General features: G+C 39.4%; 1 protein-coding gene across 1 annotated transcript in view; it reads left to right on the plus strand.

The window, feature by feature from the left end:
• Positions 1–17,293, plus strand: part of ABCB4 (ATP binding cassette subfamily B member 4) — a 69,920-nt gene extending 52,627 nt beyond the window's left edge. The window contains exons 18-26 of the mRNA XM_032755871.2: positions 1,495–1,599; positions 3,649–3,726; positions 5,097–5,180; positions 6,202–6,405; positions 10,002–10,102; positions 11,705–11,845; positions 14,168–14,324; positions 15,323–15,520; positions 17,057–17,293. Coding sequence (XP_032611762.1) covers positions 1,495–1,599; positions 3,649–3,726; positions 5,097–5,180; positions 6,202–6,405; positions 10,002–10,102; positions 11,705–11,845; positions 14,168–14,324; positions 15,323–15,520; positions 17,057–17,293 — 1,305 coding nt within the window. The remainder of the gene's footprint in view (positions 1–1,494; positions 1,600–3,648; positions 3,727–5,096; positions 5,181–6,201; positions 6,406–10,001; positions 10,103–11,704; positions 11,846–14,167; positions 14,325–15,322; positions 15,521–17,056) is intronic.
• Positions 17,294–17,498: the final 205 nt, after the last annotated feature.

The following is a 17,498-nucleotide window of genomic DNA, read 5'->3' on the forward strand; positions in this document are numbered from 1 at the left end:
TTTAAGTTATGATATTAATGAAATTATAAAATGTAAAATCAATGAAGAAGGCATTTTAAGGCTCTCTTGATTTGGCGAAACTGGTGTCAGACAACGATCCCCAATCTGTTTGTGTAGAGAAGCTGGTTCATGTCGCACAGTGAGGAGGAGAGAGAGTGGAGCAGGGAGGGGTTAAAGTCATAGAGTTTAATGATAGTCCAGGCACTGGGTATAGACTGGCCTCACCACTCCATAGCTCTCGGTACCTCAGTTTCTTTATCTATACAATAAATCTACTTCATAACATGGCTGAGGATTAAGAGATTATACAGGTAACTATCTGGAAAGCATTTAAGAGTGCGTGCCTTGTAGTAAGTATTCAAAAGCAACAGCCACCACATTTTAGCAATACTTCCGAGGCTTGGGGGGTCCAAGACTAAGAAAGAAAACATACTAGCCAATCATTCAATTAATTGGGGGATATTTAAAGGAAGTTATCACAAATATAAAGCCTCCATCAATTCCATGAAATCCAGAATTCATATTCTACAATTTTAGTCAAGCTCTAACATTATTGGAGAGACTTTGTTGTGGAGGATAAATAATTCTCCATCATGTTACGAGTTTATTATTTTTGTGATGTTGGACAGTGATCCACAATTAAGACCACAAGCCAAAAAATAAATAAATTAGAAAAGATCCTCCTCCAAGTCTTTTAAAGTTTCAAAACAAAGCAAGCTCTGGCTCTCTTGCAATTCAAGGCAATGTGGACTATATATTTTGGGGCATCTATCTGCCTAGTGCTGCTCCAGGCACTGGAGATACAGTGGTATACAAATAAACCAAGTTGTGCCCTCAAACAGCATGGTTTCTGTCGGGGAAGACATGCAACAGACAAATAAAAAAATAGCCCCACAAACATGTAACGTGTTGAGGGATAGCAAGTGTTTTAAAAGATGGGTAGGGTAATAGGTGTTAGCTGGGGGTGCTGTTTCAGAGAGGATGCTCAGAAAGGCCCCTCTGGGTGGAAGCCTGATGGAATGAGAAGCAGAGGGCTGGGGCAGGGAGGAGTCACAGGGAGCAAGGGACATATAGGAAGAGGAACAAATGCTAAAATGTGCAACCACTCACAGTCCATATGCAGTATGTCAACCTATGTTAATAACCATGTGGTCAGAAAGTGGAATAGAAATTGCCAGGAGCTGGGAGGAGGAGGTAATGGGGAGTCATTGTAATGGTAACAAGTTTGGGAAGTTTGGGAAGGTGAAAAGTTCTGTAGATGGATACTGGTGAAGGTTGCCCAACAATGTGACTGTACTTAATGCTACTGAATTATACACTTAAAAATGGTTAAAATGGTAAATTTTGTGTTATGTATATTTTACCACAATTACCAAAACCCTACATATTTGAAGCCTAGTTTTAAACATGTGACACTCAAGCCACTATTTATGAGAGGAATGAACAAGGATCAATTATGTAATCCAAGTGGGCGTTTTAAATATTCTTTTGTAGATTTTTGGACCAGGCGACGATGCAGTAAAGCAGCAGAAGTGCAACATATTCTCTTTGCTTTTCTTATGTCTGGGAATTATTTCTTTTTTTACTTTCTTCCTTCAGGTAGGTACCCATGATTCGCCTTTCTCATCAAGTTTATAATTTAATTAGAGAAATTAAATTAAACCTAATGGAGCTTCCAAATTCTTACAGTGAAATAAATTGCAAACACGATTGGCATAAGGCTCTGCTGGAGGGTAGACTCCTTGTCAGGGGGAACTGTGACTTCCCTGTGTCCTAAATTATATTACATTACAAGTTTGCCCTCAGCAAACATTCATTACCAAGGACACGAGACCTCAGTTTACTGCAGAACATAAGAGTAACTTAAATTCAGTAGGTTGGGAAATGGGAAAGTACAGTCCAATAGCATTCTCTTTTCTGTTGTTACTCTTTATAGAATATCAAGTAACTTCTCTGATCTTTTCCTACTTAATTGATGAACTATTTGAAAGAACATAATATTTTGTATTCTAATGTTGTAGACCTGGCCAAAATAAACTAGTCAAACTCTCTAATTGTACTTTTCTACCCAGTTAGACTTCTCTGTAATTTCTTTTGTCTCTTTAACCCAGTGGGCAGGCACCACATAGGCCTTTCAAATATAATACAATCCATCAAGTCAGCAAAATAGTGTTTCCTAGTCGTGCCAGCATGCTTCTCTTTTATTATTGTTGAGCCAATGGCAAAGTAAACCAAGTTTTTTATTTAGAAATCATTGCCCTACTAGATGCAACTCAATGATCTGATCCAGCCCCAATTCCTGGCATGCTAGGGAGTGCAGCTAGAAAATGTGTTTCAGGGGCCGCAGGAACAGTGGGCTGATGCATAGAACCTGTAGCAATCCGCCAGCAAATGGAGCGGGAGGGCAGCCTGGTCCTGGACGAGGAACACCTGGGGCTGATTCACGAGGTGCACTGATCACCCATCCCCCTGGCTTAGTAAACAGTTCTGATGTGCACTCCCCCGTGTGCCCTCGGCACGGCTACCCCAACACTCACACTGTGGCTGGAGACTCACACATCCCAGAAGTAAGCCCACTTCTAGACATCTGGACTCCTCTCCAGTTTGGATGTGGTAATTAGAAAGTAGGAAATTGTCCCAAAGAGGCTGGGGAAGGAAGAGTACCCTGATTGTTCCCCAATCTGGCTGTAGGTGGAGCTGTGACCAGGAACCAGCATACTCATTTGGATCTTGTTTCTAAGGACATCCTTCCTCTACACTGCATGAGCCAAAATGAATTCCTGTGTAGGACTTTGTTACTTCTGTATTTAACTGGTTTATTGGAAGTAGTAGGAACACACTGAATGTTGTAGTTAAACACAGTATCTTTGCCACTGAGATGTTGTCCTTCAAAGTTTTGAAAAATAAACCTATTTAGAATGGTTTAGAAGCCAGAACTGTACACCTTTAAGATTTTTGGCCTTTGATTCTAATGCATACTGATGATTTTGCAGTACATGAATTTGACGTGGGGGCTTTGAATTCGTATTTGGTCCTGGACTTTTGTTATTTAAATAGTTAACATACAAATAATGTAAAATCAATGTGAATATATGCACCTGTGTCAGAATACTAGCCACTGTTACCCACACAACGGGCAGGTGTGGTCACTTGGTGGGTTTCAACCCAATGACCACATCAAGGAGGATTTAGCAAAGGAATTTTATAACTTGTCACAAGTGAGGAGCTCACAGGGCATAGATCCCAAAGCAGTACCTCCCCAAGCTGGAGGCTGGGTTAGGTTTTATAAGCGTATGGTAAAGAAGTGTGATCTGATTGGATCTTGTAATGACGTGATGCCGGGAAGCACCATCTGACTGGATCCTGCCATGGGGTAGTGTCAGAGCTCAATCTGATTGAATCCTGCATCCTGCCATGTGGTGTCTGCTTCTTAATTCAGTCCCTAATTCTTGGTTCGGAGCACTTAGGTTTCTCCTATGGTTGCATGCTTGATTCATCTGGGGCTGCTCAGGTTATTAACATGACTTGAGGATCCGTGGCAACTGTAAAACAACTCATAACTTTACTACATAAAAGTTGAACATGATTGGTCTGGTGCAATTACATACATAAAGATCAAAAGAGACCATAGCCTTTTTTCTCAACCAGGGTTTCACGTTTGGGAAAGCTGGCGAGATCCTCACCAGGAGACTGCGGTCAATGGCTTTTAAAGCAATGCTAAGACAGGTAGGAGAGCGCGCTGGAGAATGCCTTCTGATCTTTCACATTTCTTCCATATTAAGCTTCTTACTGTTCTTATTGGTATGTCGATATGCATGTTTTCCTCCCAGGGTATTCATGCAAGGATGGGGCAGAGTCCTGCAAATTGTCCTGGTCCTTCAAGAGCTAAAGACTTCTCATGGTTTTTTTTGTTTTTTTTTGTTTTTTTCCCTAGAAATAGGCTTTATTTGGGTAGCTTTGGCTTATTCTGTAAATATCTCTCTCCATGTAGACACTATCATTTCGAAGACCTGTATCTATTTGCTGGATCCTGTGCAGGCCCTGGTGAGTCCATTGAGACTCCAGGATATCTTTAAACCAAGAAAAAGCTAGTTGGTAGCATTTAATCTCATGTACCACAATCTACCATACTAACTGTAGGTATCCTCAAATGTTAATAATTGAGTTTTGTTTATTTCTTATTTGAGGTCTATTTTCACATTAATTCACTTGTTTGTTTATTCAAACATTACTTATCATGTACCAGACACTGTGCTGGTGGCTGGTACTGTACAATCCATTATTTGCTCTCCTGGTAAGTTCACATTCTAGTGCATGACGTAGGAAAATATGCAAACATGAATTATCTATTTTTATAGAAAATGCCTAAGAGAGGGCCAGAATATTATCCATTCAATTGACAGGAACTGATTACATTTCTGTTCACAAATGAGCACATAGTAGGTAGTATATTCTGATTAAATCTCTTTACAAATCCTATTTCAGTATCTCCTAAACTCTTGCTATGCAGGAAAAATTATTTTATGTGAAGGTAAAAGATGCCATGGATGAGTAGCTTACAATTAAAATCAAGTCTCAGACATGCTTCTTTTTTTATCCCTGTGGCTAACTGGAGATCAGACACACTTTTAATCAGTGTTTAAAAAAAATCAAACAAAAGCTTGGTGAGAAACCAGGGCTTATTTTCTCCTGCCTAGAATCTATCAGAACAACATGTCCAAGACAGCTCCACCACCCTTTATGACAGACAACACCATATCAGGGCAGAAGTGTCCATAGTGAAAGACGTGATGATTGGGTGAATGGAATGCCCACCAGCCTCCCAGCCTTGGGTGGAGCTGGCAAAGAGCATGGCAGCCATCTGGGTGAGCCCTGCCCCCATAGACCAGAGATGCTCTCCCTCCTACCACAGAGCAGTCAGGAAGCTGGGTTCTGCCAGATTCTGGGGGGGTGTGCTCAGAGCAAGGCCAGGGACTCTACACTGCATATGAGGTCTCCCCTAAATTTCCTCAGCATTGGAGCTTTGGGAGGCTTTGTCTGGTTTTCTTTGCTTATTTTAATTTTGAACTAATATAAAAGTGTATTTTATGCCATAGGACATGAGCTGGTTTGATGACCATAAAAACAGTACTGGTGCACTTTCTACAAGACTTGCCACAGATGCTGCCCAAGTCCAAGGAGTATGTAGACTGCACTCTACTTGTAATTTTTTACATAACATGGTTTTAGATAAGCATATAGCATACCCACACTTGTTAAGATGCTTCCAGCTAGAAATAGCAGAGAGCTCAAATCAAAACTGCTGTAAACAATAAGCAGAAGATTAAACTTCAAGGTTGATAGACTCACTGCCCCCTCCAGATTTAATCCAGAATCCAGGTTCCCATCATTGGCTTTGGTTTTATCCCAAGGCTGATTCCCTGCAGTCACAGGATGTCTGCTAATAGTAATTAGAACTACAAACTTCCTTATTTCCCATCCAGGGAAAGACAGCACACACCTCTACCTCAACCAACAAACAAAAACCCTTATGCTGAAATCTAATTTGGGCTAATTTGGGTCACATGCCCTACCCTGAACCACTGTCTCCAGGGGATGGCGGTGTTCTGAGTGGCCTACGTCCCCACCCCTTTAGCTGAGGGATTACTTTGCAGCTCACTGCTTCCACACAACAGGAGAAGAAGGAATGGATGCAGAGAGCCAACTGCAATGTTGCTACAGCCACCTTTGTTTTCTGAGCGGTACAACACTAATTCATCCTTATATGTGCTTTGTGGTGGATTGTCTCTTAGGACACGTACCCTTTGTAACAACAGATGGTCTCTTTCCCTTTTACATTTTTGAATTAAATGGTCTTTAAAATTGCCCAGGTACATTGGAGTTAGTTTCCTCTTTGAACATTGCATCTATGAAAAAATACATGCACCCCCAGTGCCCATCCACAAAGCGGAGAAGTTGATTACTTGGTTCTAGAATGTTGGTTCAGGTGGGCAGGAGAGGAGTGAGAGTGTAAAGGCACAATGAAGAAAAGTCTGCAGAGCCTCATGAGTTAAGCACAGGTGTTGTGGGTTTATTGTAATGAAAGTAAGCCAATGTAGCTCAGGCACAGAACCCACTCATCATTCTGACCAAGAGGCTAAGGCTGGAGCACATGCATTTGGAGCTTAAAACTACAGTTGCTTTGTGCTTTTTCTCTTCCAGGCCACAGGAACCAGGTTGGCTTTAATTGCACAGAATATAGCTAACCTTGGAACTGGTATCATCATATCATTTATCTACGGTTGGCAGTTAACCCTATTGCTATTAGCAGCTGTTCCAATTATTGCTGTATCAGGAATTGTTGAAATGAAATTGTTGGCTGGAAATGCCAAAAGAGATAAAAAAGAACTGGAAGCTGCTGGAAAGGTAGGTCAAATAAGGTTTCAATTGGTGTAAGTGTTGTTTTTAGACATGTGTTTTATTTGAATTATTTATCATGATATGCAGGCTTTAATAATTAAATGTTTGTGCTCACTACAACTAATAATTGTCAATTGTGTATGAAATATTTTACTGTATTAATGTCTAGAACTTAAATATAAAGTGATTAACATAAAACGTTTAGCCTATAGAAAGCACTTAACATAGTTATGATAAAGAACTTCTGAATATTCAAAGTGCATTTCATTTTACTTCATGTCCCAATGCTACTGTTTGGACAAATGTCATCCCTGTTTCACAAACCTTCATGCAGAAGACTGTAAGTGAATTGTTCAGGGTCGGACATGGGCCGGCATTTAAGAGATCCTCTTCTTCTTGGCTGTGTTTTCTATAATTAAGATGGAAGCCACCAGATGGCAGTAATGCCTCGATTTTGTGGTTCTCACTATAATGGCAATTGGGCTTAACATTTACTTGAGCCTTACTACGTGCCAGTTATTGTGCTACGTATTTATATGCACCAATTTATTACATCTTCACAGTAATCCTATAAGGCAGGCACTATTGTTATCCCAATTTTAGAAATGCAGAACCTGAGATTCAAACAGAAGTTAGAGATTTGGCTGGGATTTAAGTTCAGGTCTAGTTTCAAAGCTCTTACCTCTACTATATGGTCTCTTTATATGTGTTTAAGTGTCTAAATCTACACATAAACATTTTATTTACACGTACATGCACTGAAATGTTCAAATGTAGATAATACCCATGAACATTTTTAGTCTTATTTATGTAATTATTATCCTTTATTGAAACATGAGGAAGTGAAGCAGATAATAAATATAAATTGTGATATAGGTTTTGTAGCATTGCACTGTGCAAAGCCCTTTTACAAGCATTACTGCAACTGACCTTCACTAGTTATGAGAAGTGGAACAGACAGTATCTCTATAGGGAAGAAGGCGTCAGAGACTGGGTGAGTGACTAGCTTCAGAGGCGCCATATTAAGGGGAAAGATTAACATTCGGACCAACCATGTTTCCACTAAACCAATTATGTCTGGTGAAATCCTTTCCTGTCCTCTTGTAATCAGCATCAGCTGCCGCTGCATGCAGCGTTAGGTATAATAGTATCTCCAGGTTCCCATAAGAATGCACTCCCCTCATTTTCACGCTGCCTCCTCTCCAGGACTTGGAGCTTGCTAGGACAATATGTGGTTCCCAGGACTTGGGAACCCCTGGGTGTCCAGAGTTCTTGAAGATTTTCTTGGCTGCTGGCTGTGGGTACTTTAGGGCATCATTTCCTTGACTTCTGAGTATCTCAACTAACTGCTGAAGAAACACTGTGTAGCTCTGTTTCCTCCTCTGCCCCTCAATCCTGCTTCTTTCCACATTTCATATGGGAGAATGGTCAGTTGGATGGAATGAAAATAAACTTTTCTTAGACAGGTTACATGATAGAAAACATCTTGAATCTAGTTAATAGTCCTAACTTCATTAATTGTTAGAATTTTGTCAGAGTAGAGCGGGTAGAATTGAGCAGTATTGAAACAAAACAAAATCTTGGGTTATTAGCTTTGGTCTTGCTACCCACAGTGTGTGAGGCTGGAGAAGATCCCCAACTTCTCTGGTCCTCACGTTCTACCTTAGTAAAATGAAAAATTATACCAGATACTGTCCCATGTTCCTTCCAGCTAAAACCCTGTTATTCTAAGGATCAGAGATTGAATAACTCAGACTGGCCAGTTTAATTTTTTTTTAGTAGCTACTTTAACCTAATAGAGTTATGAAACATGAAAGATTAAATATGAAATATGAAATATTTAAAATATGAAAGATTAAAAAATTTTTAAATGTTAATAGCAGCAGCTCAATCATAGTTCAATATGGTTAGTCAGCACTTGATTGAGAATAAGAGTCGGAAAGAAGGTTCTAGAAAAACCCCAAATCACTGTTTATTTAAAAAGAAACGCTCTCATTTACCTGGGTACAGTTTCATCATCGTTAAAGTACAACAGGGTTTGAGGTATTCCCATCCCAATTTTCCAAAAAGGGCTTGGTAGTGAGGGTGTTGATAACTGGGCAGGGAGTGGGGAGGGAAGACTGCCTCATAACCATCTTGACCCAGGCCCTGTCTGGTCACTGAGATTAAGGGCCCTCTGTGCCAGAGCTAACCCGCAAAGCAGTTGACCCATGACTAGAATGTCAAGAGAAGTGTCAAGTCATTACTGGTTTCTCCTTGTGTAAATTACACAGCAGGGGTAGCAGAATGGCATAATGGCTTAGGAACATGGACTCCACATCAGATAGCCTGGGTTGGAATTCTTGCTTTGCTACTTACTAACTTTAGAACTTAAGGCAATTCAGTTAACTTCTCTGTGCCTCGGTTCTCTCATCTGTGTAAATAGGAATACTATTTATCTTTCAAGGTTGTGAGGCTAAATGAGATCATATCGGTGAATGAGGTAATACTTGGACATAGTAAAAGCTCAGTAATTTTTCTCTATTCTCGTAATTGCTATCTGTTTATCTTTATTACAAACGAAAAATCTATGGTTATTCAGTCTCAAGCATCAAATATCTTCCTTTCAGCTCATTACAGAAGCAAGAACTGAGGTAAAAAAAAGTCTTAAAGCTGTTAAAAGCCTAAAATTAAGATCTTATGCTCTGTGTGCTGATGGTTTAGATGACTCAACTACAGAACTAAGATTTAGACTAAATAGCTAAGTCACAGACAGTGAACATTTGTCAAGGGCGGTTTGGCTATAAGAATCAGAAAACTGCTCTGGCTGGTTTGGGTAAAAGCGATTTGATATAAGGACACTCCAAAGTGCAAGAAACACAGGCAGTTTGTGTTTAACTGGCTCTTACAGCCACAGGCTCTAATATCTGAGTCTTCCTATACATCTATTCCATTCCTCGGATGCTGTATACTCAGACCAGCTTCTTACACATACCCAATGTGACATCAGCCTCTGGAGCCACAGGGCCTCACGGTTCAAACTTGTGTCCCAGGGCCAGGAAACCCAATCTGATTGACCCAGATTAGTCAGATGTCTGCCTCTGATTTAATCATGGATTTAAAGCATGCTCATGTTGTTTACAATTGGGATCTCCTTCCCATTGTGGGTGGACAGCTTTTATAAGAAGTTATACTCAGGGAGGAAATAATTGGAAGCTCCAATAGGCCCTTAGAAATCACAGCCTAATCCTTTCTTCTAGGACTCTGCCTTTTGAAGAAAGCCAGGCCACAAAGGGGTTGTGACTAAGGCCAGTCATGTAACTGCCTGGTGGCAGGCTGGGAATAGAACCAGGCCCTTGGTTCCCAGGCCACAGTTCTTGCCCTTAGCTGATCAGCCTTCCTGAGCATACAAAGACTTGCCTACCATACTTAGCACAGCCAGAAGTACCAGTTTTGTCATAAAGCTAGTCTTGAACAGATTATGCCTTTTGTTTTTAATTTAAAGGAAATTAAAGCTTATCAATGTAACCATCAGGATACTTTTGACAGAGCCCTAGGGCTTATTTTTCATTATTTCAGAAGTAAAAACACCACTTCTAATGAAGGTCTATTCTGTGTTACAGATTGCAACAGAGGCAATAGAAAATATTAGGACAGTTGTGTCTTTGACCCAGGAAAGAAAATTTGAATCAATGTATGTTGAAAAGTTGTATGGACCTTACAGGTAATGAACCATATGATTCCTGCTAAGAACCTAGTGCTTTCCTAAGGCTGAATTATTGTCCCAAAAAGATAATAAAAGCTCTGCTGCTCCAAACAATGATATGACTATAAGGGTGACCTTTTTTCAATAATTCTGTCACTGAAAATAAGTAGCTTTTTGATGTGACTAGGACACAGAATTACATTTTTTACATCTTATGCAAACAATAAGAATAGATCTCCAAGAGGTAAAAGATATAGAGAATTGCACAGTCTTTGGTTATCAGTGCAGGCAACATAAATAACCTATCTGGGTGACTTAAGACAAACATTCCTTTAAGGAATTGCTCAAACCTTTCTTTGCAGTGTGTAGACTGAACCAAAAGTGAGACTTGCTATTGGGTATGTTCCAGAGGAAAGTATTTCATTTGTTCTCTGAATGAGGACCAGATCCAACCTACTCTGAAGATAAAGAAACACAGCCTATTTCAGTGGTTTATAGTTGAGCAATTCAAGAAACTCCTAATGAATGGCACCATTTGCCACTCATTTCCACTGCAGCCTGATTTTATAAATGAGTATGTTTTAACACAAACAAAGTTGAACACAACTTAGATTACAATTTTGCAGACTGGAACAGTAGTTTTGAACACTTGCAAATTTGAACAGATATCTTCGAAAGTCTCAATTTATGCCATCTCCTCAGTTATGCACACTTCATATAATACTAAAGAACATGCAGCTACATCTTTGTGTCCATTTGATGTTTGACATATAAACATGTATGCACCATTAATGATGACCTATTTTAAACTTCAAGGAGGGTTAAGGAAGAATAGAAAGCTGAAGCTAATTATGAACTTGGTTATAATTTAAAGATTCAATAGCATCACAGAATGCTCAAGTTTTGTAACACCATATTCACAGCACATAAGTTAAACCATCCAAATTAGTAATACTTTGAATTTTTCCTTTTGCCAAAAATGCCCTCATATTTGAGAGTAACTCAATTATAGTTCTTTTGGAGGATTCAGAAGCCAATGAAGTATAGCATGAGGTCAAATTAGAAACTGTGCAAAATAAATTATATACAGGGGCTGGCAGGATCTAGCTTGGGAAAGGACTTCTGGTGTATATCTATGTAAACTTCAGGGACTCAACTTAACTTTTGTGAATCTGAAACATGAATTTTAACCTAACAGAGTACAATTAGTTACAGGAAACAACATAATAGTAGTAAATCACATTTAGATAATTCAAACTTAAATTCAGATTCTGACATTTTAGGTATTTTTGAAACAACAACTATGCTTACATAATAGGAGTTGAACATTGGAGTCATCAGATATTAATATGTAATAATATCAGTTATCATTTGAGGAACCACTATGAACTAGGCACTGTGCTAGACATTTATATGGTTTTTAATTGTCAAAACAATTCTACATTACAGTGATTATTTCCATGGTATAAATGTTTAGAGAAGTTACTATTTACCCAAACTAATATAACTGGAGGTGGAACTTAAACCCACTCGGCCAGACTTAGAGGCCATGCTCTTTCCACTACACAGCGCTAAGGGAGGCTGAAGAGATGGTTACAAGTATACTGATTTGCTTTTCAGGAATTCCGTGCAGAAGGCACACATCTATGGAATTACTTTTAGTATCTCACAAGCATTTATGTATTTTTCCTATGCCGGTTGTTTTCGATTTGGTGCGTATCTCATTGTGAATGGACATATGCGCTTCAGAGATGTTATTCTGTAAGTAGCTTTAGAAATATTAAGATTATTCTATAATATGGTTTTAGTAGGTTTATACAAAAGTTTAGAGTAGGGAAAAAAACGACTCCTGTGTCCAAAGATGAGGTCAGGGATTTAAATTTACCACAGTTTCCATCCTGGCAGGCACGGAGATCTGATCTTGTTAATACTCCAAGTGCAGTTTCATTTTGCAGGCTACAGTTAAGCTTATGAAAATGATCAGAAAGCACAGTTTTAGTTGTACATATAATCCTGGTCAGGATGATGCAAATTTTCTCATTATAGAATATAGGCAGAAAAAATCATAATTAGAAAGTTGCTGGTGACCATGGACTCAAAACAGGGTTATATAGCTTACTATTATCTACAACCAAAACATGGCCTGGAAAATGAGATGGGAATACTTGATGGAAGCCTGGCAAAGGCACTCTCTCCCTAACCAGGCCTGAGATGAGACAGCCCTGCCAACCTTTGCCTCTCAGCCTCTCCTTTTTCCTTGGTTTCCAAGGTGAACTACTTTCTGTTTGATGCCTTCTTTTTAAAATGTGCTCAGCACATTCCCTTAGGTTGCAATCTAGGATTGAAAAAGGGAAGCCACTCTTTTTAAGATCATTTGGTATGTTTCCACTCTGATGGGATGATTTTAAAGCAGTGGTGACCAGCCATTTTTGAAACAGGGTCAAGACAAAAAAGCGAAAGTGTATAAGAGCTGTTTTTTTTTTTTCATCCAAAATTAAAATTACCATGAAAAAATGTATCTATATAATCTTTGTATCAGGATCCCAGCAGGAAACAAATGGCACAGCAAATGGGTTAATTGATGAGTTTGCTAAAGGGTCTATTTACAAAGGCCTGGGAAGTGTTAAGGTAAGCAGTACCCAAGAAGGAAGTTAACACCCCAGCAATACCCAGCTAGAAACTGCTACCACCCTAAGCCTAAAGGCAAGAGGAGGGAAAGATAGCCAGAACTCAGCATAGGTGCTTTCTGTGGTCTTTGATGGAAGGACAGCAACTGCACAAGCAATCTGACAAGAAAGAAGCCAAGAGTGATTTTGAGGGACAAATGGAACTAGCAGCTGGGGATTACAACTTAGAATACAACTATTTATTGTATAAAAAATATTGAGAACATTTCTGAAAGTGAAAACTGTTGGAAAGTTACATTAATCCTGCTTCCTTTCTTTTTTTAAAATCATTGAAATGTTAAATTATGGAAACCTAGAAGACAGCTTTAGGCAGTACAGGGAAGCTATGCAGCCACATGTGGGTTGTTCACCACTATTTTAAAACTTAGTTTTTGGCAGCTCACCTTTTCATCAAGTATTTAAAGGAAAGCTTTACTATACCTCTCATCCCAGCCCCTAGGTATTAAAACCCATTTTTAATGTCTTAGCTTTAGAAGTTTGGAGGTGAAAACTTAAAGTTCCCCATTATTACTAGAGAACTCCTACTCCTTTCTCTGGGGTAGTGCTGGTATCAGAAGTAAATTGCTTTGTGAAGTTGTAGATCTCAGGATCTTTAGCCCTTCCTAAAAGTTGTCATAATCAATATCCATCTTTAAACAGCATATAATTAGAAAATAGAACTTTAGTTTAAGGTGATTTTTTTTTTCCAGAGTGCTGTCAAGTTATTTCAACTTTTATTTTAGGTTCAGGGGTACATATGCAGGTTTGTTAATACAGGCAAACTCATATCATGGGGGTTTGGTGTATAGACCATGTCATCAGCCAGGTACTAAGCATAATAACCGATAGCATAGTTATTTTATTTATAAATAAAAAGCTATTTCTAGTAAAGGCTTATTTTCCCTAACAAAAATTCTTTACAGTGATGATGATTATCATTTGTGTGGTGGTATAGAAGAAACCACAAACTGGAAGTCAGGGCCGGAGCTTTATTAGAAAAAGCTTACTTGGAACTGATCTAAGGCCCTTACACACTTTGTGCTTCAATTCCCTCAACTCTAAAAAGAGTATAACCAGCAACTAAAATTAGCTGAGCTCACAGATCAGATTCAGTTATAAGCCTCTTCTTGAAAGTAAAAACCTTTGGGAAGTCACAGTAGTCCTAAGAAATTAGGCGCTACGATGCAAAGGGAAGTCAGAAAGCAAGTCGAGAAAAGGCAAACCCTGAGGAAGTGGATCTTGCCCCTCTCCTAGATTTCTCTTGTTACTAGAATTTTATGAAAATGCATATCGGGGAGAAAGGGAATGATTAAGGAGTAAAGGGAAAAAATACTGGTAAGCACTGTACCTTTAGACTTTCAAACATCATGGAGTTAATTATAAAAGCTAATTTTTGAATTCCTCTACTTCTGTCTAGGGTGTTTTCTGCAATTGTGTTTGGTGCAGTGGCTCTAGGACATGCCAGTTCATTTGCTCCAGACTATGCTAAAGCTAAGCTGTCTGCAGCCCACTTATTCATGCTGTTTGAAAGACAACCTTTGATTGACAGCTACAGTGAAGAGGGGCTGAAGCCTGTAAGTTCTCTGATGCCTGATGATGTTTGATCAATTTTTCCCTAAGGTTTGCTGTCTGCTAGATTATAGCTACAGGATAAGTTTGTGATGATTATACCAACCTGTGTTTCATTTAATTTGTAATATTTATATAGCTAATATTTGGGCAACTTGACTGGCATTTAAAAATTTTATAGGTGGTTTCAAGGATCCTGAAGTTTAGCACATCAAAATTTAAAAAAAAGGAAAACCAGATATATTATAACTGAATAGTTTCCACAAAAATTTAGTCATTTCTACATAAAGGTATAATTCTACCATGTTAACGCAATTAGCAATTTGACTTTAATCACTTTTATAATAGTTTAGGTGTAATTGGTAAGAAGGGCAGTTCGTTCACAATGAGAATAATAATCCTATGCTTTATTATCTACAAAGGTAACTTAAACTCACATCTGAGTGTTCTTTGTATGACACAAGATGCTACACACTGTGATATACAAGCAGCTGTGTAGGTAAAGGGACTGGGACTCACACAGTCTTTCCAGGACTTTCCCAGGTATTTCATGTTCTGATAAAATTGCTGTGCCCAGTGAGTGAGATAAAGAAAGTGAACTTAAGAAACTGCCAGGGTTTGCCATCAGAGCTGTCCACTGAAACTTTAGGTAGAAACTGTTGCTAAATTTCCAAGCCTTTAGAGTCTTTTGGACACTGGCTTGATTCCAGCTTCAGAATAAGCAGTTGGGAAAGCTAGATGAATATCTTAAAGAAGTCAGAAACTAAGTTAGATAACAACTCATGGTAATGACTTTCTGTCTAATCTCACCTATACCCCTATCTCTCACCTTCATTTCACACCGTAATAACTTGCTATCAATATTAACTGGCACCAGAACTATACCAAATGTGAATTTTATGTTTCTCTACTACAGTCTTTGGTAAAGTTTCCTTGAAATAATATTTCTTATTCCAATAATTATCAGGCCAATTATAATAGCAACATTTAAACATTTATTCAGGATAAATTTGAAGGAAATGTCACATTTAATGAAGTCGTGTTCAACTATCCCACCCGACCAAACGTGCCAGTGCTTCAGGGGCTGAGCCTGGAGGTGAAGAAAGGCCAGACACTGGCCCTGGTGGGCAGCAGTGGCTGTGGGAAGAGCACGGTGGTCCAGCTCCTGGAGCGGTTCTATGACCCCTTGGCGGGGACAGTGGTGAGCACATTTCCTTATAACTTGATTGAAGGCTATATTTTAATTGGCCCAACCAATATTGTCATAATGTAAAATATTGGACAAATGTAGACCTAGAATCCTGTTTGATATAATGACCACATTCTATAAACCCCAAACTGGCACCATATCTGAGAAATATATGGGGACAATAGGACAGAATGTCTGGAATTCAGGCTAGCTCAGAAAATACTGAATATAAGGTTAATTTTTACCCTGTCATGGGCCTTTCCAGTCAGCCTGATTTTTCTAAGCAAATACTGACTTACTGGCTTATAAAGGTGAACTACAGACTCCTGCCCAAATTCAAAGCTGACTTCCAAAACAGGGTGCTACCTGCTTATTGCCTCCCGACCGCTTTCAGTTTTGCTGCCTTCTCTTACCTTGAATTCCAGGCTTTCGAACTTTGACTTTGATCCTCAACCTCTAGCCCTTTCATATTTGGCTTTTGTCATTGATTTTCTAGCATGTAGCCCCTGGCTCTCTTCCTTGAGTGAAGACCAACTCTTACCGATAATGCTTGTATCTGCCATAACCTTGGGACAGCACCCACGACAGAGCCCTGGGAGCCTGTCCCCATTAGACAGTCACCGAAGTGTTAAGCCTTGTTCAAGTTGTTTTCTTAATAGTTGTTAAGCCTAAATCAGCCTTGTTAAGCCTAATTTAGTTGTTTCTCTCTGGAAATCTTCTGCTTTGCTATTATAACTATTCTGCAGGAAACATGGGCAAACCAGCTCACCAAAACTCTGTAAATATGATGTGCTGATACTATGGTGGGAATTTTTTTCTTTATTGAGATCAAGACTAGCTGGACTTGTGTCTATTCCTTTGCCTGTAACCTTTACGTTACAGAAGGCTGTATTTTCTAGTACATATTACAACACTTCCCTAAGAGCACCATGCCTCCCGCCTACAGCAAGTAAAACAAAAACAAAACCATCACTGCCAGCAAAAAGAATCCTCCCAAAGACACTGCCCTTTGTAACTTGTTCCTTTTCCATGGGATTCTTGTCCTTAGTGCTATCAGAGAGGTGAGGGAAAGTTAAGCCTAGTAGTTTTCAGGGAAAAGAGAGGTAGAGGTAGGACCAGAGTCAACCAACTTTTGGAATCTGGGGGCCCTGCTTCTGATCAGCTTTTTCACTGCTGTGCATGGGGGAAGGGGAAATCAAGTCAAGGTGAAGGGTTAGAATTATTCTGGGGACAGCAGACCTGAGTGGGACACCTTGATGCAGGCTTCTTTAAGGCAGAGTAGGACACAGATGGCTGGAGGAGGGCAGACAAGGACAAACAGAAGTGTGAAAAAAGAGGGTCAAATCTGCTACCATTTTGCCAGTTAGACCAAGATAGGGATGGCTTAATCACCATAAAAATCATCATGTTGGCCATGCTGGCCTCAATGGTGTAAGTCTTGGAGGGTTGTTGTTTTGCAGCTGCTGATGCCCTCATGCAACAGTCCTCCAAATGGACAATCTAGTAACTTTTTAGTTTTTTTTTTTCTTTTTTAAACCCTTCTTATAGTTTGTGGACTTTGGTTTTCAGCTTCTCGATGGTCAGGAAGCAAAGAAACTCAATGTCCAGTGGCTCAGAGCTCAACTCGGAATCGTGTCTCAGGAGCCTATCCTATTTGACTGCAGCATTGCCGAGAATATTGCCTATGGAGACAACAGCCGGGTTGTATCACAGGATGAAATTGTGAGTGCAGCCAAAGCTGCCAACATACATCCTTTCATCGAGACGTTACCCCACGTAAGTTAACGGGTAGCTGAAATCAGAAGAGACTATTTTTTATCCCCCTAACAATTACCAAAGTTATGCCAACAAAATCTTGTAACAAAATATGTTGATTTACTAACATTAACAACTTGGACAAGGCACTTCAGGATACCAAGCTTCCTTATTTGTAAATGGGAATACAGTATGCCTACCTCATACAAATGTAGTGAGAAGCTCAAAACCACCG

This window comes from Hylobates moloch, unplaced genomic scaffold, assembly GCF_009828535.3.
Source record: "Hylobates moloch isolate HMO894 unplaced genomic scaffold, HMol_V3 SCAFFOLD_1, whole genome shotgun sequence".
In the NCBI taxonomy this organism is placed as follows: domain Eukaryota; kingdom Metazoa; phylum Chordata; class Mammalia; order Primates; family Hylobatidae; genus Hylobates; species Hylobates moloch.